Source organism: Podarcis filfolensis (assembly GCF_964270895.1).
Source record: "Podarcis filfolensis genome assembly, chromosome: 7".
Lineage (NCBI taxonomy): Eukaryota > Metazoa > Chordata > Lepidosauria > Squamata > Lacertidae > Podarcis > Podarcis filfolensis.
This window is the reverse complement of record NC_139603.1, coordinates 89,272,233-89,299,544: the sequence shown is the minus strand read 5'-3', so window position 1 is coordinate 89,299,544 and position 27,312 is coordinate 89,272,233. Positions and strand designations below refer to the sequence as shown.

The following is a 27,312-nucleotide window of genomic DNA, read 5'->3' as shown; positions in this document are numbered from 1 at the left end:
CGATCGGCAAGTCCTAGGCGCTGAGGTTTTACCCACAGCGCCACCCGCGTCACTAGTAAAAGTACATTTCCTTAATTCCGGGATAGCTGATATTTTGAAAAAACGTACCTCCAAGCCGTCCCACTCAAGACAGCTTATGAAAAAGCAAAACAGTACATTATCAATAAAGACCGTTTAAAACAGCTACTGTAAGCTGCCCTGTGGTCCTTGAATGAAGGGCAATATATAAATCCAATAAATAATAAAATAAAGTATTTAAAACATTCAAAGAACTGTTATGTACTGAAGTTCTCACCCTGGGCCAGCAGGAGGATACTGTAGATAGTTTTCACTCAGGTCCGCATATGCAAATAAGGAATTGAAAGTGACGTTCAGTGATTGGATAGTTACAGAAAGTGGTTACTGTTGCTTTGTAGTTGAGCTCTATATAAGCAGGTTGGCTGAACCCTTCAGCTCAGTGCTGTTCTGGCCTGCGAATAAACAAGAGCTGTTTGAAGAATCGCTGTGTCGTCTGGTATGTTCACCCACAACTTAACAAGAACAATTAAAATAAAATATAAAAACAGATTAAAACACAAGTCAACCTTCTGCCCATCTGGGTAGGCTTGCCTAAACAAAAATGTTTTTAGCTGGTGCTGGAAAGGGTACAGAGATGGCACTGTGGTTGAAAGATGCTGTGGTGGGGTGACCCTCCCCCCCCAGCTCCTACCTGATGTTAATAGGCAAGGAGTTCCAAAGTATGGGGGCTGCCACACCAATTTCTAACAGATGCAGAATGGGTATTATGTGTGAAATAAAAAAAATAAGGTCTTATATATATAATAAATGTTCATAAATGTACCAAGCAAACACGTACATAAATATATAAACCACATGTCTGAAGCAGCACAGGAAAACAGCCATGAAGCCATTTTGGCTCCCAAACTGACCAAATGTTTTCTCTGCAAAGTCAAAGGAAAAATGGAAAAGCCTCCCATTGTCTTTTCCTTCACAAATCCTGTCTTAAGGGTATGTCTGTGTATGAATAGGGTGAGCCTGTGACCTGGCTCAGGAACTAAGTATTTATCATTACAAAAGACTGGCCAGGCTCCCCAGGGTATCCAATCAAGTGACCATTAACAGGTAGCCTGCCAGACAGGAGATAATCAATGACAGGAGATAAACAATGCACTCAGATTTCTGCTGTAGACCGCCCTTTCTGTGATATAGGTATGATGTGTCTGGGGGGTGGTCTTAAGCTACACCCCTTCTGTGATGTATGTATGATGTTTCTGGGGGTGGTCTTGGACTCCAGGGCTGGCAATTTAAAATGTCTATGTAAGGGTGGGCACACCTTTGTTCTGGGTCCTCCTCCTTTCCTGTGTGTGAAGGGGGCACCCTGTTGCAACACTCCAATAAAGATCAGGCTTACTAGCTGCTTTGCTTCTCAATACTCTCTGGTTGGCCTCCGCTGTTTTCTCTGACCGATGGAGAACCTGCAAAGGACTCTATAAGGGCTCTTGTGTCTCCCATAAGGGAATAAGGGCAGATTTTCATTTGTTACAAAACATACACAAACTCAGCTGGCTTTCCCTAGAAGCAGGCTATCCTTGTTCCTTCTCGCTGCAACTCTTCCGCAAGCTAAAAATAATTTGGAGAAGTCTGTGTCCAGCGTGATCCGTGCAAATCACCCAGAGCAGCGGCAAACTCTAGTTTGTGAAGGCAGGGGGATGAACGAGAAGAAAGCACTTTTGGTTCTCTCTTGAAATATTGGAGGTGGTGGGAGAGAGAGAGAAACAACCCAGTAAACTGCTTTCACATTCTGGAATGGGGAACTTTGTCCAGCCTTGGGGCTGCCTTTCTTTCTGGGAAAATTCCTGGGGGCCGTGTGTTAGTTAGGAATAAGGCAGGCCAAAGTGGGCAGATAACAAAGTATCGTATTTTTCCGTGTATAAGACTAGGTGTTTTTTTTTTACTAAAAAATTATGTTGAAAAAGGGGGTAGTCTTATACACGGGGGCAATCTCCCCCCATTTTCTAATTTTGAGTCCCCAAAAATAGGAGGCGTCTTATACATGGGGGAGTATTATACACTGAAAAATACGGTAATTTTAAACTTGGTACACTAGGATAGTTTCAGCACCTGCCTCTCTCCTCCCCCCCCCATAAATTTTTATTATTTTCCTTTAAGCAACATTTCCAACACTACGATAACAAACACAAAACAACCTTTTTGCTCGGCCGAGCTTGCGACTTCCTTCCTTCCCTTCAACAGGTATCCCATATCACATCTAATTGTGCAATTTAAATCTTTACTATGTGTCCACATTGTAGGATTTATTTCAATCCTGATAGTGTCTTCAGATTTTTGCAATTGTCATTCAAATATACAATAAACTTACTCCAGTCTCTTTGGAATTTTTGATTGTCCTGGTCTGGGATCCTGCAAGTCAGTTTGGCCAACTCTGCAAAGTCCATCACCGTCGCCTGCCACTCTGCAATAGTAGGAATTTCTTGTGATTTCCATCAGCACCTGCCTCTCTCCTGTCTGTATAGGCAAGCAAAAGTCATCATCAGAGTTTTAAAAATGCAGACTGCCTATGTTGACTAAAGGTGAAGCCAAGTTTCCTTTTCATAGAATCATAGAATCATAGAGTTGGAAGAGACCATCAAATCCAACCCCCTGCCAAGCAGGAAACACCATCAGAGCACTCCTGACATATGGTTGTCAAGCCTCTGCTTAAAGACCTCCAAAGAAGGAGACTCCACCACACTCCTTGGCAGCAAATTCCACTGTCGAACAGCTCTTACTGTCAGGAAGTTCTTCCTAATGCTTAGGTGGAATCTTCTTTCTTGTAGTTTGGATCCATTGCTCCGTGTCCGCTCTCTGGAGCAGCAGAAAACAACCTTTCTCCCTCCTCTATGTGACATCCTTTTATATATTTGAACATGGCTATCATATCACCCCTTAACCTCCTCTTCTCCAGGCTAAACATGCCCAGCTCCCTTAGCCGTTCCTCATAAGGCATCATTTCCAGGCCTTTGACCCTTTTGGTTGCCCTCCTCTGGACACGTTCCAGTTTGTCAGTGTCCTTCTTGAACTGTGGTGCCCAGAACGGGACACAGTACTCCAGGTGAGGTCTGACCAGAGCAGAATACAGTGGCACTATTACTTCCCTTGATCTAGATGCTATACTCCTATTGATGCAGCCCAGAATTGCATTGGCTTTTTTAGCTGCCGCGTCACACTGTTGGCTCATGTCAAGTTTGGGGTCAACCAAGACTCCTAGATCCTTTTCACATGTACTGCTCTCAAGCCAGGTGTCACCCATCTTGTATTGGTGCCTCTCATTTTTTTTGCCCAAGTGCAATACTTTACATTTCTCCCTGTTAAAATTCATCTTGTTTGTTTTGGCCCAGTTCTCTAATCTGTCAAGGTCGTTTTGAAGTGTGATCCTGTCCTCTGGGGTGTTAGCCACCCCTCCCAGTTTGGTGTCATCTGCAAATCTGATCAGGATGCCCTTGAGTCCATCATCCAAGTCATTGATAAAGATGTTGAATAAGACCGGGCCCAAGACAGAACCCTGTGGCACCCCACTAGTCACTCTTCTCCAGGATGAAGAGGAACCATTGATGAGCACCCTTTGGGTTCGGTCAGTCAGCCAGTTACAAATCCACTGAGTGGTAGCATAGTCAAGACCGCATTTTACCAGCTTCCTTACAAGAATATCATGGGGCACCTTGTCAAATGCCTTGCTGAAATCAAGGCATTTTATTTTTTATTTTTAGGTACAAAAATATTTGCCCAGATGACAGACCTCACTCAGCTCTCCTTGTGTTCAGCATTTCACTGTGAGCTTTTCGAACCAAAAATTCAGGGCAGGATGATACCCTTTGTTCTGCAGCCCTGCTAGAGAAGGAATATTTGCATTCTCACTAGAGAGGGGAAACAGCCACAAACACTGCTAGGAGGGTAGATTAGTGATTTGAGTTGTCACTGTTAATAACGTTCACTGCTCTTCTTCAGACAGAAAGTTTCATTAGTTCAAAGCACAAAAGGCACATTAGTGATCATGCTTGATTGCATAATTTCCCAATGCTAAATAAGGCTTTTAATTAATCGTGTGTGAAAACACTTTGAGAATTACTCAGGAAGCACAGAAACACGGCTTTGAGTTTTAGCCAGGACCTTTTTAAATAAATCACAGCTCTCCAAAACACTACGGAAATTGCAATTAAGAGGTACAGCTACCCCTGTGGCAAATATATTGCTCAACGGCAGCAGCTGCAGCAAAATCACTTCTCCTCACTGCTTCAATCTGTGGAACTGTCATTGTCACAGGTGCCACATGTAATAAACGAAAATCTGCCCTTATTCCCTTATGGGGGACACAAGAGCCCTTATAGAGTCCTTTGCAGGTTCTCCATCGGTCGGAGAAGATAACAGACAGACTCTGGGAGTCAAAATGGTTTCAGAGCTGTTTTCCTGTGTTGCTTCAGACATGTGGTTTATATATTTATGTACGTGTTTGCTTGGTACATTTATGAACATTTATTATATATATAAGACCTTAACTTTTTTATTTTACAACCTTTGCTGCCACCTGCTCATCTTGATCTGCCAAGAGAAAGGACACTGTAGCAGTGGTTGGGCGACCCGGAATGGACAATAAAAGAGGAGTGATAATCTCATTCCTCAAGTTTTTATAAAGAGTGCAAGCCAGAAGGGCATGTGCCACCGATTCGGGACTGCCATCTCCACAGGGACATAAGCGTTTTTCTTAGGGAGTCTGTTGGAATCGTCCCTCAAGTACAGCCAATACAGCAATACACTCAATCTTGTGAGAGTAAAAGCGCCTCTATATTTTAGGATTGCTAGGTTATGCAGATAGGGTGCCAGAGAGTCGAAATGGGAAGGTGGAAAATAGTCATACTATTGGCAAAATTCACTTATTGTGGCCAAGTTGTTCTGACGCTCAGTATCATTTAGGCACTGACAATAATTTTGCATGCTTCTCCAGCAATTTTTGTGCGTGATCAGAGAGGACCTTTAAAACTATTCTCAGGATGAAATGGAGATTTCTTCCCCATCCCTGTTTTAAAGCTTTTAAAATAATAATAATTTATTTCCCTACAGCTAAATGCCAATAGAAATATTTGGGCAAGCCAGACCAGCTGTAATACGAAATCTAGTCTATGTTATCCAAGGCTGATGTAGCTGCTTGTTTGGATAGTTACAGCTTGCAGATCTTGTAAAGATTTCAACTGTTTCCATGATGGTGCTTCCATCCTGTGACCAAAACCTTGTACTACACCAGGAATCCATGTCATCCAAGCCCATGGAAATAATAACCCTGATCTATATATTCTTTTATATTTCTTCACATGCAAACTATCCATCAAAGCATATGCTACAATTTGTATGCCAACACAACCATTTGTATGGACGCGGGTGGCGCTGTGGGTAAAACCTCAGTGCCTAGGACTTGCTCATCGTAAGGTTGGTGGTTCGAATCCCCGCGGCGGGGTGAGCTCCTGTTGTTCGGTCCCAGCTCCTGCCCACCTAGCAGTTCGAAAGCACCCCTAAGTGCAAGTAGATAAATAGGTACCGCTTTACAGCGGGAAGGTAACGGCGTTTCCGTGCGCTGCGCTGGTGCTGGCTCACCAGTTGCAGCTTCGTCACGCTGGCCACGTGACCTGGAAGTGTCTTCGGATGGCGCCGGCTCCTGGCCTCTAGAGTGAGATGAGCGCACAACCCTAGAGTCGGTCACGACTGGCCCGTACGGGCAGGGGTACCTTTACCTTTACCAAACTGAAATCTATGGATGAAGGAAAGTATAGAAATTTAATAAATAAAAATAAAAAATGAGGCTGAACTCCCATCAATTCTGCAATTATCTGCAGAATAGATTATGTCTCTGTGTGTAGTTTTACTTCTATTGTGTTTTTTTAAAAAATGTTTTCCCCTCCCCTATGTTTTTAGCTGTTCTTATTTCATCTGTAAGCCGCTTTGAGTCCCTGTCAGGGGGAAAAGGTGGGGTTTAAATAAATAAAAAAACACCTGGTGCACAAAAGCCAAACGCTGTTTTAGTTTAGATGAACAAGAGCGTAATTTCCAAAGCTCAGGTCATTGTAAAAAGTTCATCTCATCTTTGGCGAGACTTCAACTGCAATTCTGTGTTTGGGTCTTGATGCCACAGTTTCTAGGAAAACATGGCTGTAACAGCACACAATACGTGACGGCTGGAGCCCATATTTCTTTACAGGATGATGTTATCGCCACATCTGGCAGGGGTCCCTGCCTTCCAGCTGCGCTGCAGCTATCAAGTACTGAGAAGCTTTATCTCCAAGTCACTCTTTCCCAGAATCAATCAACAGATGTTTCCTGTGCTACAGTAGTTCCAGCTGGCTGATTTGTTGCTTTCCCTTCTTTTCTTATATGCCACAAATTCTCCATATTACAAATGAAAGGAGAAATGGAAAACAAATATTTTAGTGTGGCAGCACCTACAATCTGGAACATTTTTGGTTAGACAAGCCTACCTAGACATATAGAATATCAATGCATATTTTAATTTTTGTTGTTGCTTATTGTTGATTTTATCTTTATTTTTTTGTCTTAATTATTTATTCATTTTCAAAATACTGATACATGAAATTATCAATTAATACCACAAATGAAAGAACCCCAAACGAGAGAAAAACCTATCCAGACAGCAATACTATTTACTCAAAGTACATTTTTTTCCTTTTCGCCATGATAAACTCATCACTTAAATTGATTTTATCTTTCAAATGTTCTAAAGAGTTGTTTTTACTAGTTGCATTGATCCTTTTATTGTTTTATACCCTTTGCAAACTGCTTTGAGCCAACATGGTATAATGGTTGGAGTGTTGGATGAAACCTCTTAGTAGCGTTTGTAGGAATACATCTGTGTGCCCGACACTCATGTAGGTTCAGACAGACACCTTGTAAAATGGGGGAGTCAGTCTGAGGTCAAGCAGGGAGGCAGGCAGGCAGGTAGGTAGAGAGAGGTACCAAGGAAGCATTGCAGAGCAAGTGATTAAACAGAATAAACTCATGACTTGAGCACGGTGTCAAGAACATGTCACAGAAGACACCTACAATAAAACACCAGTCTGGAGGGCCCCCAGAATGAAATGTTTGATCTGAAGGCAGCCCTGTTCAGGGAAGTTTTTAATATTTAACGCTGTATTGTTTTTAACACTTGATTGGGAGCTGCCCAGAGTGGCTGGGGAAACTCAGCTAGATGGGTGGGGTATAAATAATAAATTATTATTATTATCATCATCATCTGAGAGCATCATGGTTCCACCTGAGAAACACCAGCTACCCACAAGAAGATGCTTGCAGTTGATTTTGCAAGGCACACATCTTGGCTGGCTCACAACAGCGTAATGTCTATGACGACAGGGTCTCATGCCGAATGTACTGTATTTTTCACTCTATAAGACACACTTTTTCCCTCCTAAAAAGTAAGGGGAAATGTGTGTGCGTCTTATGGAGCGAACGCAGGCTGTGCAGCTATCCCAGAAGCCAGAACAGCGAGAAGGATCGCTGTGCAGTGCTCCCTCTCGCTGCTCTGGCTTCTGGCTTAGCTGCACAAAGCTTCTTCAGGGCAGAGAGAGCCTTCATCCCGCTGCCCTGAAGAGGCTTCGCGTGGCTATCCCAGAAGCCAGAATAGCTGCGCAGCGATCCCTCTTGCTGTTCTGGCTTCTGGGATTCAGAATATTTTTTTTCTTGTTTCTCCTCCAAGAACTTGTTGTTGTTTAGTCGTTTAGTCATGTCCGACTCTTCATGACCCCATGGACCAGAGCACGCCTCCAAGAACTAGGTGCGTCTTATAGAGCGAAAAATACGGTAAATGAACTTCAAAAAGACTCAATGAATTGAAAGTGGAGATGCTATTTGCAGTGCTATTTTTCTAGAAAAAGAGGTGTCAGACCCAGTGGCGAGGCTTCATGCTCCGGCACTGGGGGGTGGGGGTGGCAGAGAGCCGGCCGGGGCAGGGCTGGCACACATCCGGGGTGGTGGTGGCGCCCAGCGTGGGCAGGGGGGGCAGCTGTGATGGCGCTCCCCGCGCACTCCTCTTCCTCCGCCAGTGGTCAGACCTCACCATGAACAACTCCTTTGGTCTCTTATAACAGCAATGGTGCCCACCTGAGATATTCCGGAACTGAGTTCTGGTGAGGTCTGGCTGAAGAAACGCCCTGGCTATGGGTACTTTTCTTTTACTTTATTTACAACGTAGTCCACAACAACTCATACATACAAACAAACCCACCACCATTGACAATGATCAAAATTAAACTCCTATCCCCTTACACAAAGAAAACATAACATAAAAATAAAAGACTTCCTTTATCCTGTAAATGGCCTCCTTATTTACTTCTTGTATACTGTTTCTTTTATAAGTGATTACTACAATTTTTCCTAATTATGACTTTAAAAAACCGCAAAGTCTCCTGCAGAAATTAATCGAAACAAGTCCAGGTGTATATTTTGGGGCACTGTTAGGTAAAGTACTCTCTGCATTTTCCTCATTCTTTTTGAAATTCTTGCCTAGGTTGTCTCCTAATTGTCTCTGTTAATCTGGCCAATTCAGTATAATCTAATAATTTATCCTGTCATTCCTTTTTTGTTGGCACAAATTCTTTTTTCCAATTTCTGGGTACTTTCTTGTTTGTCTGTTTGGTTACACAAGGAAATCTTTAATAAAACTCATTTTAAAGAAATAGGAACCTTGTCAGCACAGCCTAATTGAAAAGACCTCTTCGATTTTCCATTTGTGTTGCCAGAGTGACAAAGACTAAGTGGCCCCTTGTCTTGTGCAAATTAATGTTCAATGGAGTCTTCTTTACAACTGCTGTTCTGGCTGGACAGCTGACACCTCCTTTGCAGGATGAGGTCCCAGCAGCATTTCCTCCTACAAATAGGAATTTAATCATGGAAAAAGGCAAGTTGTCAATTGCCTAAGTTATTCTAGAGGAGGGGGGTCTTTTCTTTTCGCTTGACAAATATATTGCTTTTAGCAGAAGCAACTTTTCCGTGTATTCCAAAAGACAAGCCACAATACTATTCAAAGCACGAACGATGATTTGGTTTCCTCTTCGCCAGAATTTGCATAGCCTCCTTGACTATCAACATGTAATATGTTTTTAAACCATCCCAGAGAGGATGAGGAGTGCGATTGACAGGTGTACGGCTGCTAAATGGATGTTTTGACATTTTATCTTCTGGTACAAGTCCCGTGAGACTACATTTCCAGAGCAACACCATAATGAATATTTACACTGTATTTTTAAAATAGCGCCTACTAAAAAATCTGGAATTCAGAATAGCCTAATCAAAAGTGTGCGAGGCTAAAGCATGGCATCAGAACTCTGGTTCATCTCAGTTGATCCAGCTGTGGGCTATCCATCATTATATCAACAAGGGAGCAAACGGACCATCTGTGCTGAGCTGCACTCACAATTGTGAAGTCTGAGGTTATGATGATGCATCCCCAGCTTTTGCAGTTTGCTGCGGTGTCACAAAGGCACCTGTCAGTTGCCTGGCTATAAAGGTGGCCCTCTCCCTCTTCTCAGCACAGACCTCAGTGGGCAGCAGCTGTGGCACTCGGCTCTGGAGGGTCTCCTTCCTCAGGGAGGCAAAATGGCAGGAGGAAGGAGGCACTCATCACACAATGGGATGCTGAGGAACAGGGAGAAGGCAAGTTCATTTGCTGGGTGGGATCGCAGCTTGAAGGCAGCCAATTCCCAGAGTCAGAAACTGGCTGGTGTCTGGAAACCGACCTGGCAGAAACTGGCAGGTGGAGTTTGCATGTGGTTGAGGAGAATGCTGTGTGTCTGCGTGTGTGAGTGGGAGCGTTTGGACGTGGTCAAGAATGACGTGTGTCTGCGTGTGTGAGTGGGAGTGTTTGGACGTGGTTGAGAATGGCGTGTGTCTGCGTGTCAGTGGGAGCGTTCAGACGTGGTCAAGAATGGTGTGTGTCTGCGTGTGTGAGTGGGAGCGTTTGGACGTGGTCGAGGAGAATGGTGTGTGTGTGTGTGTGAATGGGAGCAGCCAGTGGAGGGTCTTGGCTGAGGCTGCTGGACGGAGGCCATCCCACTCAACGTGTTGTTTGCCTTTCAGGAAGCCGGTGAGGTTTTTCTCAAGACCGATCCTGAAAGTAATGAAGAGAACAGCAAGACTGAAGCAAGGCAGATTATATTCCTCAAGAAATGACCTTTCAAAAAAAAAAAAAAAAAGCAAAACTGTGTCTGACTGATTTTTTATCAAACAAATGCAACAGTAAATAAACGTCTTTCAAAATACATCAGCATTTAAAGTAGTGTTCATTAGCTCCTGCAACTGCAGATGCTTCCCCAGTTGTTGCCGTTGAATATGATGTCATAATGCCTGTGATGTCATAAATAGACCTGATGACTAAGGGGAAGTGGATGGGGGGAGGGATAGAGAGATAAAAGACGAGAAAGAACGGCAGAGACAGAGTTGACCTTCTGTGAATTGGGATTCTACTCTTTTGTGAAAGTGATTTGTGTCAAAACTTCAAAGGATTGGCTTCGCATTTTGCACACCCCACACAGCTGCATTTTGCTGCCTTCCGAGCACAATTCAAAGTGTTGGTGCTGACCTTTAAAGCCCTAAACGGCCTCAGTCCTGTACACCTGAAGGAGCGTCTCCACCCCAATCATTCTGCCCAGACACTGAGGCCCATCTCCGAGGGCCTTTTGGCGGTTCCCTCCCTGCAAGAAGCCAAGTTACAGGGAACCAGGCAGAGGGCTTTCTCGGTGGTTCCCTGTGGAACGCCCTCCCATCAGATGTCAAAGAAATAAACAACTATCTGACGTTTAGAAGACATCTGAAGGCAGCCTTGTTTAGGGAAGTTTTTAATGACTGATGTTTTATTAAAACAAAAAAAATTTTTTCCTTCCAGTAGCACCTTAAAGACCAACTAAGTTAGTTCTTGGTATGAGCTTTCGTGTGCATGCACACTTCCTCAGATACACAGTGTCAGATACACAATTTTTTTTGTTTTGACTATGGCAGACCAACACGGCTACCTATCTGTAACTGATGTTTTATTGTATTTTTAATCTTTTGTTGGAAGCCGCCCAGAGTGGCTAGGGAAACCCAGCCAGATGGGCAGGGTACAAATAATAAATTCTTCTTCTTCTTCTTCTTCTTCTTCTTCTTCTTCTTCTTCTTCTTCTTCTTCTTCCATTTTGTGATGGCGCCACAACAATTTCAAACTCCCCAATGCGGCAATGGGCCCCTGGGTTCCACAGTGACCGGCAATAGCTTTTCGGCCAGCCTCAAATACACCCGATGATGGTCGGTTTTTCCTTTTCATTTTTGCTTTTCATTTTTTACTGAATTTACCTGATAACATAATTATGAAAAGAAAGATTACAAAACAATGTCAATTCAAAATACAATACAATTCACCATACACTCCTACATATATACACACATAAGACTTCCCCCCCAACGCCTTTACCTTTTTTATTTTCCTGTTGTACAAAACTTAACATTATATGTATTATACTCTCTTAAAGTTTGCTACTGATTTTAGAACCTTTTCATTCATATATACAGAAATCATTCAAATGCTGTCAAATATATAATATTTTTTAAAGTAGTTCTTGAATATGTCCCATTTTCGAATAAATTTTTGGTTAACATTACCTCTCGGCCTGTTTGTCCTATGAGCCAATTTTGCAAATTCTACCAATTTGTTCAGCCATTCTCAAAACAAAAAAATTTTTTTTCCCTTCCAGTAGCACCTTAAAGACCAACTAAGTTAGTTCTTGGTATGAGCTTTCGTGTGCATGCACACTTCTTCAGATACACTGAAACAGAAGTTGCCAGATCCTTCTATATAGTGAGAAGGTGGGGAGGGGTATTACTCAGAAGGGTGGTGGGAATGGGTGATTGGCAGATAGCTGTGATGAGCCTGTTGACGACTCTTAACGACTGCAATAGGTCTTACACCTTCTCACCCCTTGCTTTTTCCTGTAAGACCTATTGCAGTCGTTAAGAGTCGTCAACAGGCTCATCACAGCTATCTGCCAATCACCCATTCCCACCACCCTTCTGAGTAATACCCCTCCCCACCTTCTCACTATATAGAAGGATCTGGCAACTTCTGTTTCAGTGTATCTGAAGAAGTGTGCATGCACACGAAAGCTCATACCAAGAACTAACTTAGTTGGTCTTTAAGGTGCTACTGGAAGGAATTTTTTTTTGTTTTGACTATGGCAGACCAACACGGCTACCTATCTGTAACTTCAGCCATTCTCTTTTTGAAGGAACCCTCTCACCCTTCCAGTTTTGCGCAATTTGAATTCTCGCTGCCGCAGTTGCGTACAGAAAGATTTCTTTTACTTTTGTTGGTACTTCTCTGCCTACAATCCCAAATAAGAACGCCTCAGATTTTTTGGGAATTGTTGTTCTTATAATTTTTTTTGGTTCATCATATACAATATTCAAAATTCAAAATAGTCAAAATATTTTCAAAATTAACAACGAATAAAAAACAAAAACAAAACAGACTGACTTCCCTCTATTCCCTTCCTTGGTTTCATTATCAATATACTGCATGTCCAGTTTGAACCTTATTTAAATGACTTATTATCCATTCATAGCCAAATTACGAGTAATTTAAAACCCTGCTAATGTCAAAATAGCTTCATCTTGGACTGGGCCTAGCAGCCATGGGCTTGTGCGCAAAATTGGAACCCACCTCTATATAATATGATATAATATGATATAATACGATAATATGCGAGAAGGCCCGGCGCCTGAGGCCTCCTGCCGTTGCCATAGCGACGCGCCGGGCCTAGTCCGCCGCGCCAGGCCTGCCCGGAGCCGCGGCTTTTCCCAAAGCTGAGGGGCGGAGCTGCGAGACGTGGCAGCGGAAGCAGGAGCCGGGCGGGTGCCCGGGAGGAAGGGAAGGGGGGACGGGCGGGCCATGGCCGGGGCCTGGGCTGGCTTCTCCGAGCAGGAGCTCCGGCGGCTCCAGGGGCAGCGCCGAGGTAAGCAAGGCCGGCGGCGGGTGAGGGGCGGCCGGGGAGGCGGGTTGCGGGAAGCCGGAGCCGGTTTGTTTCGTAGGCGGCCCATCTGGGCTCGGGGTCTCATAGAAACGGAGAATGGTCGAGTTGGGACCCCCGAGGGTCATCTAGTCCTACCCCCCTGCAAGGCGGGAGTCTTTTGCCCAACTCGGGATTCGAACCCACGACCCTGAGAGCGAGAATCCCATGCTGTACCGGCTGAGCTATTCCAGACCAGATGGGGAATTTACAAGTAATTAAAAACCCTGCTAGTGTAAAAATACCTTACTGTTGCTGTATGTAGGTTTTATTTTATTGGTTTCTTATATTTTGGAAATGTACATTCAGTTTTTTCCCACTTTAAATTTTGTGAGGGTAAGCTATAGCTTATTTAGCTTATACAGTACGTAAATCTTGCACTCCCACAATGGCTTTCCAGGGTCACAGGCAGGGGACGTTCTACCCTACCTGCCCTACCTGCAAATGCCAGTTATTGACCCCGAGGGACCTTCTGCATGCAAGGCAGGTGTGGTGTTGCAGAGCTGTGGGCTCCTCCCCGAAACATAAATTTAAGATTCCAGTCCCCTTGAATCACCTGGCGGAAAAGTATGCCGGCAAAGCCCCAAAGGTTCTTCATGTGGCTTTTATTGACCTTAAGCAGGCATTTGATTGAATCTCTAGAAAGCAGCTATGGACAAAACTGGCTGCTACAAAGATCGATCGTCGTCTCCTTCATCTGATTATCAGCCTCCATACAAACACCTTTCTGAGAATCAGGCTAGACAATAAAGGCCTAGTCTCCAACCCTGTTACCACCACTAGAGGGGTAAGACAGGGTTGTCTATTGGCCCCAGCATTGTTTAGCTTTTACATTAACTCACTGGTGACTCACATGGCCAATGATGCTTTCCACCCCCCAAAATTAGCAGGCCGATCTCTGAATGTTCTTCTGTATGCGGATGACGCCGCACTTCTTGCCAGATCCCCTATTGGACTGAGGAGAATGTTGCAAGCTCTACATGAATACTGTGATCAGCATGAGCTCCAACCCAACTATGCTAAGACCAAGATCATGGTCTTCTCTGCCCGACCGAGACTCCATCGATGGTCGATGAACGGGATCCCCCTAGAGCAGGTTAACTGCTTTAAATATCTGGGACAAGTAATACGGTCAAATAGGTCTTTTCTGGCCCATAGAGACTATATAACAACTAATGCATCTAAAGCAGCCATCCAGATTAGATCTCTATATGCTAAGAATCAGGCTCAATCAGTGAAGATAGCTTTGAGACTCTTTCAAATGAAAGTCCTCCCCCTTCTTTTGGTGGGCATCTCTTTAGGCTCCCGTAGGGATTTTTTGAAACTGGATTCTATCCAAACGCGATTCCTTAGAGCCATCCTTAGGATTCCCCCCTCGGTAGCGGGTGCGGCTATGAGATTGGAGGTCGGCTGGCAAGCTCTACGGTATGTGGCCTTGAAGACAAAGCTCTGGCTATGGCTCAAGCTTTGTTTTAAACCAGTGGGTATTTCCCCCTTGATATTGAGGGACGATTTCCAATCATCGTGGGAAAGGGAGGTCATTAACGAGGTTCAATCCTGCGGATTGTCTCACCTTTACTTTGAGTCTATGACGTACAATCAAGCTAGAGCTGTGATCTCCCGGAGACTGAGTGACATTGCCAGACAAGAGGACATAGCCCTGGTAAAACCAGGGATGTTCCTAGGGGATCAGATTTATCGGACCATACCAGCCCCCTATCTTGCAGAAATCCACTATGTTGAATACCGCAGACTTCTTACAGCGGCTAGATTAAATGTCCTTGACTCTGCGATATTGTGGGGAAGGTACAGGGGAGTACCATACGCCCAGAGAACCTGTCATTGCGCCATGGGTGTGGTTGAGTCCACCGAACACGTTCTCTTGACTTGCCCTTCTTATGCAGAGCTTAGACAAAATTTTATAGACCCACACCTATGTCAATTTAGCTTCCTACCCGGAGAAAACCAGGTTTTATACTTGCTGAATAATGTCACTAGAGCTATACCTTCCTTGGTGGCCAAATTTCTTTTTTTAGCTTTTAAGCGTCGCAAGACTATAATTGATTGTATTGATATGGGGCTATCTGTTTAGCCCATTTTAGTGTTGGCTAAGTTTTAAAATCTTCCTGGATGTTTTAACTGTGTATTGACAAATGTACTTTTTCTGACTGACGGTCGAATAAAAGGTTGATGATGATGATGATTCCAGTCCTCATGGTTCTGATTAACGGGCTGGTTTAAATAAGTGTGCAGGAAGTTGCTGCTTGGCAGCTGCTCTCCAGGTTTTTCAGGCAGGGGACATTCCCAGCCCCTACATGGAGATGCCTGTGAGAGCTGGACCATCAAGAAGGACACTGACAAACTGGAACGTGTCCAGAGGAGGGCAACCAAAATGGTCAAAGGCCTGGAAACGATGCCTTATGAGGAACGGCTAAGAGAGCTGGGCATGTTTAGCCTGGAGAAGAGGAGGTTAAGGGGTGATATGATAGCCATGTTCAAATATATAAAAGGATGTCACATAGAGGAGGGAGAAAGGTTGTTTTCTGCTGCTCCAGAGAAGTGGACACGGAGCAATGGATCCAAACTACAAGAAAGAAGATTCCACCTAAGCATTAGGAAGAACTTCCTGACAGTAAGAGCTGTTCGACAGTGGAATTTGCTGCCAAGGAGTGTGGTGGAGTCTCCTTCTTTGGAGGTCTTTAAGCAGAGGCTTGACAACCATATGTCAGGAGTGCTCTGATGGTGTTTCCTGCTTGGCAGGGGGTTGGACTCGATGGCCCTTGTGGTCTCTTCCAACTCTATGATTCTATGATCAAGAAGGCTGATGGCTGAAGAATGGATGCTTTTGAATTCTGGTGCTGGAGGAGACTCTTGAGAGTCCCATGGACTGCAAGAAGATCAAACCTCTCCATTCTGAAGGAAGTCAGCCCTGAGTGCTCACTGGAAGGACAGATCCTGAAGCTGAGGCTCCAAGACTTTGGCCACCTCATGAGAAGAGAAGACTCCCTGGAAAAGACCCTGATGTTGGGAAAGATGGAGGGCACAAGGAGAAGGGGACGACAGAGGACCACATGGTTGGATAGTGTTCTCGAAGCGACCAGCATGAGTTTGACCCAACTGCGGGAGGCAGTGGAAGACAGGAGGGCCTGGCATGCTCTGGTCCAGAGGGTCACAAAGAGTCGGACACGACTAAACGACTCAACAACAACAACAACATCATGGAGATGCCAAACAGCATACAGGATCACCTGCAGTAGAGTAAACCATGCCACCTAAGCTGCATTAAAAATAATTTTAAATTACTAATGTTATATTATTATCATTACTCACTCTTGAGTTCCAGAAGCCTTAGGTCTCTTCTAAGACGGTTCTGGATTAAAGTTTTGCAGTCAATACTTTTAGGGGAGGGGTGAAATTAATTCATTTCTTTCTTTTTTAAAATTTATTTAATCATTTTTTTGATACAAACAACAACTGCAACAGACACATACAACAAAAACCATAATAACAATAATAACACAATTTGACAATTCAGATTTGAATGCACTGATATACCTATGACTACACCTTTTTAACAATATTTTCCCACCTCTCTCTTTCCCCCTCACTTCCCCCCACTATCCACCTTATCGCTTAAGTATTCATTCCAGATTTCTTCATATTTATCCATTTTTAATTTGCGTCGACATGTAATTCGTTCTTATGTAGCTAATCTATCCATATTATCAATCCATGTGCTCAATGGAATCTTTTTGCGGCTCTCCCAATTCATCAAAACAAAGTTTTTTTGCTTCTAATATACCACGGTACATCCATTTTTTTTGACCCCTTGAAATCTCCCACGTTTCTGGAATATAATTTAGAAATTCAGTTCCCCTAAATAACAATTTCTTTTTATTACTCTTGCTATAAATATCCTCACCTCGTACCAAAATGATCTTATCATCGGGCAGTTAATCATCATATGTACTAAGTTTGCATTTTTACTCCAACATCTCCAGCAGTTGTCTGCACTTGTTATTTTCTTCTGGAATCCAGTGGACTCTGAATATTATTTTCTGTTGAATAGGTCTTAGTCTTAGATCCATAGAGGGTATTTCTGTTGATTTTATACTTGACTCCAATATATCATTTGTAATGTGTACCCCTAACTTCACTCCATTTTTGTCTATCATATTCTAAATCATATTTCTTCAATTTTAATTCACTTCTTTATTTTGTAGCTTACCCCATGCATTGGAGCTCCATGGATGTGAAAGCTTAATTTTTGTTTATTTGGGCCATTTAGATCCGCCTCTTGCACCGCAGCATCGGCCGGCTCCTGTAAGCAAACACCGCCAACATCTGCAACGCAAAAAGCCAGTTCAGCAGATATGTGGAGAAGCAGAACTTCCCGATGGAGCAGCCTTGTCGTTACCCCTGGAGCAGAGGCTTTCTGCGCCCAAACCGAAGAGCTCCTCTCCCCAGATGCCTCTCCCACCGCCCCAGTTTCCGACAGCGGGAGAGCAGCAAGATGCCAAAAAGCAACAGGTTCAACCTGGAGTAGATAAAACGTGTAATGGTGACCCCTCTACAGTGCCAAGTCATAAACCGGAGAAAAAGAAAATGGAATTGTTAGTAAGTCTGTAATGAAACTCTTAAGAGTTTTATCATCCCAAACAATCTAATTGCAGAGGGGGAATTCAACGTCGTACTAAGGTGACTGTTCCATCAGGGCAAGCATTTCGGTTTGTCAGGCAGAACGATTGCCTCCTCTCCCCACCTGCTGTTTTGGGATTCTCCTGACACCCCACCTCTTTCTTCACCTTGATCCCAGGCCCTAAGGAAGTCAGACTATCCTCCAAGTCAGACTATCCTCCACCAGGGCCAGGGCCTTTTCAGTGATGGCTCCAACCTGGTGGAATGCTCTGTCCCAGGAAACTAGGGCCCTTCAGGATTTAATCTCCTTCCGTTGGGCCTGTAAAACAGCTATTCCACCTGACCTTTAATTTGAATTCAGCCTGATCTTTTATTTCCCTTTTCTTCCCTCCGCCTCCCCTTTTGTGACGATCACCTGCTCTGAGACCCCACAGCTAATTCTCCCCTGGCCTCCTTGCTTGTTTTAAAGTGTTTTAAATTTGTTGTTAGCTGCTCTGAGCCCGGTTTTTGAACCGGGAAGAGTGGGGTATAAATAAATTATTATTATTATTATTATTATTATTATTATTATTATTATTGATGTGCTTTTATGTACAGGGCCAAATCTGACCAGCTCTCCAGTCTTGCTAAGGTCATGAGCATAGTTTTAGAGACCTTTGCTTTGGTGCAAGCAAAACAGCTAGAATTTTCCTCTTATGCAGAGAGCTCTGCACATTGCTTGTCAGTGCAAATGTACAAAATAGTTTCCAGGCTTCAGGGAACAATTTCCACAGTGGTGGCCTTTCTGCCATGAAGCCCCTACACGTTGTAGAGGATTCCGGGACATGTTGCAGAGTGCACACTCATTTCATGTTAGGCACTAGTCATACTTTATGGACTTCCTTGTTGCCCTGCATGAAGTTGAGCCGAGACAACACTCAAAACTTCTCTGTAGCTGCTCATGGCAAGGGAAGATTTAGAGAGTATTCAGACAAGCGGTGGTTTATTATTTATTAAATTTATATACCACCCTTCGATGATCACAGGGTGGGTTGGACACAGTTTAAAAGGCACTGATACACAAAGGATAGAAAACATATTGAGCTGCCTTATAACAAGACAGACCTAGTTCAGTATTGTCCTTATAACAAGACAGATCTAGCTCAATATTGTCTCCAGAGGTGACTAACCTCTAGACCTCCAGATGTTGCTGGATTAGCTTCCATCATCCCTGATCTGTAGTGACTGGTAGTTGGACCAGGGCCCTTATTCACGCAAAGCTTGAGCTTTACTACTAAGCAACGATTCTTCCATTCTGTGAGTCAGTCAAGAACAAAGTTTTCAATGATATCTGTCCTCAAAGGATCAGTTTGCTGCAGGGGTTGAATAGCAGGGTTTCTGGTTTCTAGTACATATTTAGGAGGCTCCCATAGAGAGGAGAGGGGGAGGAAGTCCCTTTATGCAGAAATCCTTGTGCTGGTGGGACCGTAACTTCACTGCTTTGGATACAACCTCAGATTCTGAAACCAGGCTTGGTATTAAAGCGACTAGTGTGAATTATTCAAATATTTTTGAAGCAATTGCAGAATGCATCATTGACTCGGTTACCCTGTGGGCTAGTTTTGTGGGAGAGGGAGAAAGAAGGCAATTCCTTGTTAATTCTGTTGTTTTGTCAATGTTCAGGCCAGAGAAGTCTCGGTGGGAGATCCTACAACAGGAGCAGAAGCTTATGGAAGAAAAGAACAAGCGCAAGAAAGCTCTCCTGGCTAAAGCAATAGCGGAAAGGTGTGAAGAATCTTTAGGTGTAATATTTCGGCAGGCCAAAGGAACACAATAACTATTCCCCCCCGAATTGTGTTGCTGGATCTTAACAAACCCTGCCTGCCTCATTTTCTCAGCACTAGCACACTAGAGTGTTTTCCCTCTGAATATCAATAAGAAATCCCACCGTTACTGTTTGGAAGGTGCAAGCTGGATTGAAAAGTCTTTGCTGTTCCTCTCCTTTTAACTTAGACTATAATCATGACTTCATTCCATTGGGTTCTGTTGAACAAAACGGGGTGTAAGTTCATGAGAAAGTTTGGAATCGTGTTGTAATAAGGAACTTATAAGATGCCAATCACCCATCTCCTACTACCCTTCTGAGAAAAACCCCACCCCACCCTCCCACTACAGTCATACCTCGGGTTGAATGTGCTTCGGGATGAGCGCATTCGAGTTGTGCTCCGCGGCAGCCCGAAAGTAACGGAGCGCGTTACTTCCGGGTTTCGCCGCTTGCGCATGCGCAGACGCTCAAAATGATGTCATGCACAGAAGCACCGAAACATGACCCACGCACACGCAGACGAGCGGACACAGGTTACTTTTGCTTCTAGATGCGAACAGGGCTCCGGAACGGATCCCGTTCGCATCTAGAAGTACCACTGTATATATAAGGGTCTGGTGACTTCTGTTTCGGAGTATCTGAAGAAGTGTGCATGCACATGAAAAGCTTATACCCAGAACAAACTTAGTTGGTCTCTAAGGTGCTACTGGACAGTTTTATAAGATGCTGTTATTCATGTGAAAAGGGAGGGCTGGAGACCAGGTCTCCAGCATTACAGATCCAGGTTGAGCTGCTTGGCTTTGTAGAAGAGCTCTTGAACAAATTCACTGTAGAAGTTGAATGAAAAAGTGGTAAGACCGTTTTCTTATACTTAGTATAAGCTGGTTAGAAGTCAAATAAAGTTTCCAGGGGGATTGGTAGCTTTGCAGGGGGTATAAAACCTGCTGAACCGTAGATGATTTTAAATGCAACCTGCATATCTTTAAACCTTTCTCCATAAAGCCTGTCCAGTCTCATCCTTTCATTAAAATAAAGATAAAAAATGGAGTTTTTCTGGAGTCCATTCTTTGTTTGGAAAGCCCAGGCTTTTTTCCTGCTGTATAAATGAAGAAAAAACACAGCTCTAACATTCCTGAGAAGTTTTAACAAGTCTTTCTTACTGAAATACTTATAATGGCACATTGCCAACAAATATGGTCTCTTCCCTCCCCAGATCCAAAAGAACTCAGGCTGAAACAGTGAAGTTGAAGCGGATTCAAACCCAGCTCCAAGCTCTGGATGACATGGTGTCTGCTGATATTGGGATCCTGAGAAACAGGATTGACCAGGCCAGCCTGGAGTATTCATGCGCTCGGTAAGGACTAAGCACAGAATAAGAGATTGACGCGTGAGGAAAGTATTCACTTCTACAGCAGTGGCGACAAATACACGCCCTGGGTTTTTGGTTGTCATCCCAAAAAGACACTTTAAAGTTCCATTAGTATATGGACACTTGTCTGTTTAGCTGGACTTAGCCTCCTTCTCTGTTCCCACTCCCCCAATCTGCTCTTCATTTCCCTGGAGCAGTTTTTTTTTGGGAGGGGGGCAATGGGAGAGGGAGAGGGAGAGGAAGTCTCATGTGCAAATGGAAGTCCTTGTGCTTTATATTGAATATACCAGTTATGAGGCTTTAACATAATAGACTTGATTATGTTGTCTCTGCTTCCAGTTTTTATCCCATTTTCTTCAGTCTGCTGAGTAATTTTCTTGTGCAGATCAAGTAGTTTTGGTTTTGAGTAGTTTTGTCGGAGAGCTATTTAATACTGGAATGAACTACAGTCATACCTCGGGATGAGGTCGCTTCAGGTTAAGCCTTTTTGGGTTGCGCTCTGTGGCAACCCGGAAGTAACGGAGCGCGTTACTTCTGGGTTTCACTGCTTGCGCATGCGCAGACGCTCAAAATGACGTCACGCGCATGCGCGGAAGCAGCGAATCGCGACCCGCGCATGCACAGACGTGCGGACGCGGGTTGTGTTTGCTTCAGGATGCGAATGGGGCTCCAGAACGGATCCCGTTCGCATCCAGAGGTACCACTGTACTTTGATGATGATGATGATGATAATAATATAATTATTTTTTAAATTTATACCCCACCCTCCCCAGCCAAAGCTGGGCTCAGAGCGGCTAACATCATACAAGGAAGACAATGCATAAAAACAAACGATCAATAAATTAAGATACATCCCACAATTAACTCAAACGAATTAAAATTAAAACTGAACAAGTGGCAATCTTCAGGTTAAAATTGAAGGCGGTTACCAACTGTTTCTACTGATATTAAAAGCACCTGTGAGCGGGCTGGGAACCTCCTTTGTGCTTGTTCTTATACAAGGAGAAAATGAGTCAGACTAAACCCCGACCAAAGGCCTGGTGGAACAGCTCCGTCTTGCAGGCCCTGCGGAAAGATGTCAAATCCCGCAGGGCCATGGTCTCTTGTGACAGAGCGTTCCACCAGGCCGGGGCCATGGCCGAAAAGGCCCTGGCTCTGGTCAAGGCCAGTCTGATCTCTCTGGGGCCCGGAATCTTTAGGATGTTGTTAAACCACAGAGCCTAGGGCTTGCCGATCAGAAGGTTGGCGGTTCGAATCCCTGCGACGGGGTGAGCTCCTGTTGCTCAGTCCCTGCTCCTGCCAACCTAGCAGTTCAAAAGCACGTCAAAGTGCAAGTAGATAAATACTCCCGCTCCGGTGGGAAGGTAAACAGCGTTTCTGTGCGCTGCTCTGGTTTGCCAGAAGCGGCTTAGTCCTGCTGGCCACATGACCCGGAAGCTGTATGCCGTCTCCCTCGGCCAATAAAGCGAGATGAGCGCCGCGACCCCAGAGTCGGCCACGACTGGACCTAATGGTCAGGGGTCCCTTTACCTTTTTAAGGTCCTCCGTGGGGCAAACCAGATAGATGGTAGACTCTCCTTTGGAGGTTTTTAAGCAGGGTTTGGATGGCCATCTGTCAGGGTTTCTTTAGCTTTGATTCCTGCATTGCAGGGGGTTGGGCTGGATGGGGGTCCCTTTCAACTCTACAATTCTGTGTTCCTGTCCGTAGAGCAGACAAAACTTCCCTATTAAACGGTTGCTCTTTCCCACCTTCAGGAAGCGTTATGACAAGGCAGAAGCCGAGTATGTGTCCGCGAAGCTGGACCTCCAGAAGAAAACGGAAGTCAAAGAGCAGCTCACGGAGCACTTGTGCACCATCATCCAGCAAAACGAGCTTCGCAAGGCCAACAAATTAGGGGAGTTAATGCAGCAGCTGGACGTGGAGGCAGACGATGAGAATCTGGAACTCGAGATAGAGGTGGAGCGGATGTTGCAGCAGCAGGAAGCGGAAGCGGCGAGGCAGAGGGCGGAGTCCCAGAAGCCGGCTCCGGTTGGTGAGGAAAATGCAGCTTCCCCGGCTGCCGATAAAGGACCTGAGAGTGAAGGCCGCACAGATTCAGAAACATTAGCAGAGCAGCCCACCGCTTCCCATTCAAATGGCGAAGGCCAAGCGGTAAACTCTGCTCCAGGGGAAACGACGGCTCAGGATGGCACATGAACACTGAACCTAATCAGCTAACCTCTGGCTAGCGCCATTATCCTATTTAGCCATAGGGTTTAGAGGCTTCTTCTCCATGGTGCTACAAGAGCCCTCTGAAATCTGGCTTTTGACGGCAGCACTATCTTCATTCGTCTCCTGGATTGCCAGTATACTTGCGTGAGCTCTCTCATCTCTCTGCCCACCTTCCCCATTCATGCAAACTGCATGTGGTCCATGGCAATTGCCTTCATATCGGGGATGGAAAACGTCAGGCCCTCCAAGCCTTTCTTCCTGGCCTTCAGAACTCCTTCCAGACCGCACTCCTCGCTGGCTCTCCTTTGCACCCTGAATGTTTTTGCCTGGCTGGACTGTGTCTTCGAACTCTGACCGCGCCTCTTCTTTGTCTGTGTGGCTGAATGTGTGTAGAAGCTAGCCTGCCGAATGGAGGTCAAGCTTACATTCGCTACTCTGCCCTTCACTGGCATGTTGTCCTCATAAAATTAGCCGGAAGGGTCTGTGACCCTTCGGCTGAAAAATGCTCCCCCCCCCCCCCGCTTTATATTTTAAAAATGCAAGCCAGTATGAGATAGGTGCTATCTAAAACACGCTCCAGTATACAGTGGTACCTTGGGATGCGAACGGGATCCGTTCCGGAACCCCGTTTGCATCCTGAATAGAATGTAAGATGTGACTGCGTGTCTGCGCACCTGGGGGTCGCGTTTTGCCGCTTCTGCGCATGATGCCATTTTGAGCGTCTGTGCATGCGCAAGCGGTAAAAACCCGGAAGTAATGCACTCAACCTGAAGCACATTCAACCCGAGATATGACTGTATTGGCAGTCGTGTCCTGATAGGTTGGGTTTTTTCTTTCCATTACAGTGGTACCTCGGGTTACAGACCATAGCTGTCAACTTTCAGATTTGAAAATAAGGGATCAGCAACCTCAAAAATAAGGGATCAGCAGCCTCACCTGTCCTGGGGACAGTCTATGGGATATCTAACAAATCCAGGATAGCAGCGGGAAGCAGCGGAAAATGGCGCTGGAATAAAGGAATTTCCCGCCAAAAAGAGGGAAGGTTGACAGCTATGTTACAGACGCTTCAGGTTACAGACTCCGCTAACCCAGAAATAATACCTCGGGTTAAGAACTTTGCTTCAGGATGAGAACAGAAATCGTGCAGCAGTGGCGCAGCGGGAGGCCCCATTAGCTAAAGTGGTGCCTCAGGTTAAAAACAGTTTCAGGTTAAGAACGGACCTCCAGAACGAATTAAGTTCTTAACCAGAGGTACCACTGTACTGAGCTACAGAGGCTGGTGGAGAGTCGACTGCATGCCAGAGCCACACAGTCCATTAGTGGAAGACGTTTGAAAGTAGCCCAGCTGCAAAATAAGATACATTCATTTCATTCCAAGAAGCGATTAGATTTGCACAAACGCATGCACACACTTTGCCATCCACAAAGATCCTTATTGAGCCTTCTCATCCCAAAGTACACACCCCTTAGGACTTGCAAAACCTTGTGTGTGCCACACTCATGGCATTCATAACTCAGACTAGTCAGTCACTCCATAAAATTGGGAACCTTAGTGCTGGCTTCTTTGCATGTGTTCATGCCCCCGTGCTAATGTCCGAAATTTCAACCTCCTTGGTAGGCAACACTTTTTCATACATTGCACCTTGGTCACTCTGTAATCCCTTCATTCTGCACCCCCTCCCTGCTCCAGTAGCAAGCAAGTGCCCCCATTCAGCCAAAACAGGGCCAATGCGAAACAAGGAAAAGTTACCACTGTGCTTGGGGGAACCCCAAAGTTTGCCAGATTACAAAAATAAAACATTTCTTTAATACCCAAAGGGGGCAATGTCCCATAAAACTGCCCAGTGAGGTGGGATGTCATTAATAAATATTTCTTATTCATGTAGCAAACATATTTTCACGTTTTCCCCTATTTTATAAAGTTACAGAAAGGTGCATTACTACAGATTGACAAAACGCTGTTAACTTAATTCATACTGCTAGTAAACAGTAGGCAAATAGTTTTTAGCAAATACAACCTGATTTGTACAAGAAAAATGAAAATAAAATAATTCTAGTCACTGTTAAAAGAGCAAAATATAAGTAAGGCCTCACTGTAAGCACTGGGCAAATATTACTTATCAAACAACAGCAATAAATGTTCCATATGAGATTCTTCATTTTACTGTTTATTCCGGCAATAAAGAGCAAGAAGGTCTGAGTGCAAGGCTGGGTTGCAGGGCTTTCTTCTCTGTGCAAAGGGTTATAAAAATGTTTTTCATATACCGTTTACCATGAAAAAATGTTTATGGGACGCATAAAGTACCATATTTTTCGCCCTATAGGACGCACTTTTTCCCCTCCAAAAGCTCAAGCTCATCTTGTTTATTTCCCATGCTTTGCGCATTAGTGTACAGACATTGAAGTCCATTAATCATTCTTCCCGCTGTCCCCGGACCTGGTCTGCAGGCGGGTGGCGGGGAGAAGAGCGCTTCTCCCCGCTGCCTGCCCCGCAAGCTCCAGTGACAGCCGGCCCCACAAGCGCCTGGGAGGGAAATATTTTTTTTTTGTTATTTCCCCCCCAAAAAACTGGGTGCGTCCTATGGGCTGGTGCGTCCTATGGGGCGAAAAATACGGTAAATCATTGTTAGCCATTTCCTCCTCTCCCGCCATTCCATCAGGCTGCCTCAGTGGCAGAGACATGAAGCAAGGTTCATCTATCAGCTTTGCCAAAAGACCAGCTCCATCAGGCGCCTCTTTCCCCTGCGCTGTCTCTGTGCCAGGTGGCCGTGATCAAAGTCACTATTTAAGAATCTGTGCTTGAGCTTGTTTTACCCCTCTCCCTCCCTGCCCTCGTACCCTTATGCGTCTTTTTAAAAAAAGAAATAAAATTGTAAGTCTGTGGGCAGGGATTGCCTTGTTTTAACGACTGTACACTCTGGAAGCCCTTTTGGCTAAAGAGCAAGGTATATAGAAGCTATAAATAAATAAGCACTCCAATTGCTGATTTGGGCTATTGGTTCCAGTTCTCATCTTTTCTGTGTCTTGCAGTTTGACTACCTGATGGGGGGAAATAGTGTTGACTTGAGTGGATTTAATGGACATTGAACAAAAAAGGTATTGATTTCCTTTTTTTGAGGAGGTGTTCATGCCTGTTTTTAGTATGACTCAAAAGTGCTCAGTTTAGTAGTACATACCATCTAAATCAGTTTACTGCGTCCTGTATGGGATCTGTATGGAGCGGCTGCATTCTTCCCTTAGTTTAGATGAAGAATAGAAGGTGGTGGGCTCTCCTTCCTTGAAGGTTTTTAAACAGGAGGTTGGATGGCCATCTGTAAGGGTTTATTCAGCTGCAATTCCTGCACTGCAGGGGGTGGGACTCGTTGACCCTTGGGGGGGTTCCTTCCCAACACTACAATGGTTGTATGAAGAGCTGTAGGAATCTCAATAATCAAGAATGCAATTAAAAACTCCCCCCCCATTCATTTAAGGAAATAACCCTAAAAACACATCCATCTATATTATTATTATATTTATTTAAACCCTGCTTTTCCCCCTGACAAAGACTCAAGGCAGCTTAAGAATAAAACAAGAGCATCTAGAATAGTAGGGAAAACTTATTAAAAAACAATTAAACATTAATACATGTACTGTATTCATACATGATGCACATATATACACACTATACAGTGGTACCTCGGGTTACATACGCTTCAGGTTACAGACTCCACTAACCCAGAAATAGTACCTCGGGTTAAGAACTTTGCTTCAGGATGAGAACAGAAATCGTGCTCCGGCGGCGCGGTGGCAGCGGGAGGCCCCATTAGCTAAAGTGGTGCTTCAGGTTAAGAACAGTTTCAGGTTAAGAACAGACCTCTGGAACGAATTAAGTACTTAACCCGAGGTATGTGTGTGTGTGTAAAATAAGAGCATCTAAGCAAACAAGAAAAAAACCTTATTAAAAAAGCAATTAAACATGAATACATGTATTCATACATGATGCAAATATATACACACACTGAATTATATATATATAATTTTATTTGCCACCTTTCCATAGTTAAAACAATGCGCAAGGTGGCTCACAACATGACAAGATTTACATAATTACCAACATAACAAAAGTCACAAACAATAAATAAAACACATCAAAAGGTACACAGCCACATGGAAAACAATTTCCACATGTCATAAAAACTAAAAAGACATTAATCTC

General features: G+C 44.3%; 1 protein-coding gene and 2 long non-coding RNA genes across 3 annotated transcripts in view; all 3 read left to right on the top strand.

Moving 5' to 3' along the window:
• LOC310766316 overlaps positions 1-25,265 on the top strand; it is a 153,892-nt gene extending 128,627 nt beyond the window's left edge. Inside the window, exon 2 of the long non-coding RNA XR_014550055.1 lies at positions 24,309-25,265. This is a non-coding gene — a long non-coding RNA (uncharacterized lncRNA). The remainder of the gene's footprint in view (positions 1-24,308) is intronic.
• LOC310767396 lies at positions 8,915-10,256 on the top strand. The gene is made up of 2 exons (XR_014550881.1): positions 8,915-9,715; positions 10,139-10,256. It is a non-coding gene; the product is annotated as an uncharacterized lncRNA (long non-coding RNA).
• On the top strand, positions 12,796-25,265 carry GORAB (golgin, RAB6 interacting). The gene is made up of 5 exons (XM_083622219.1): positions 12,796-13,040; positions 17,383-17,707; positions 19,395-19,496; positions 20,750-20,890; positions 22,661-25,265. The coding sequence occupies exons 1-5, from the start codon at positions 12,977-12,979 to the stop codon at positions 23,100-23,102; spliced, it is 1,074 nt and encodes a 357-aa protein (XP_083478345.1). The 5' UTR covers positions 12,796-12,976; the 3' UTR covers positions 23,103-25,265.
• Positions 25,266-27,312: the final 2,047 nt, after the last annotated feature.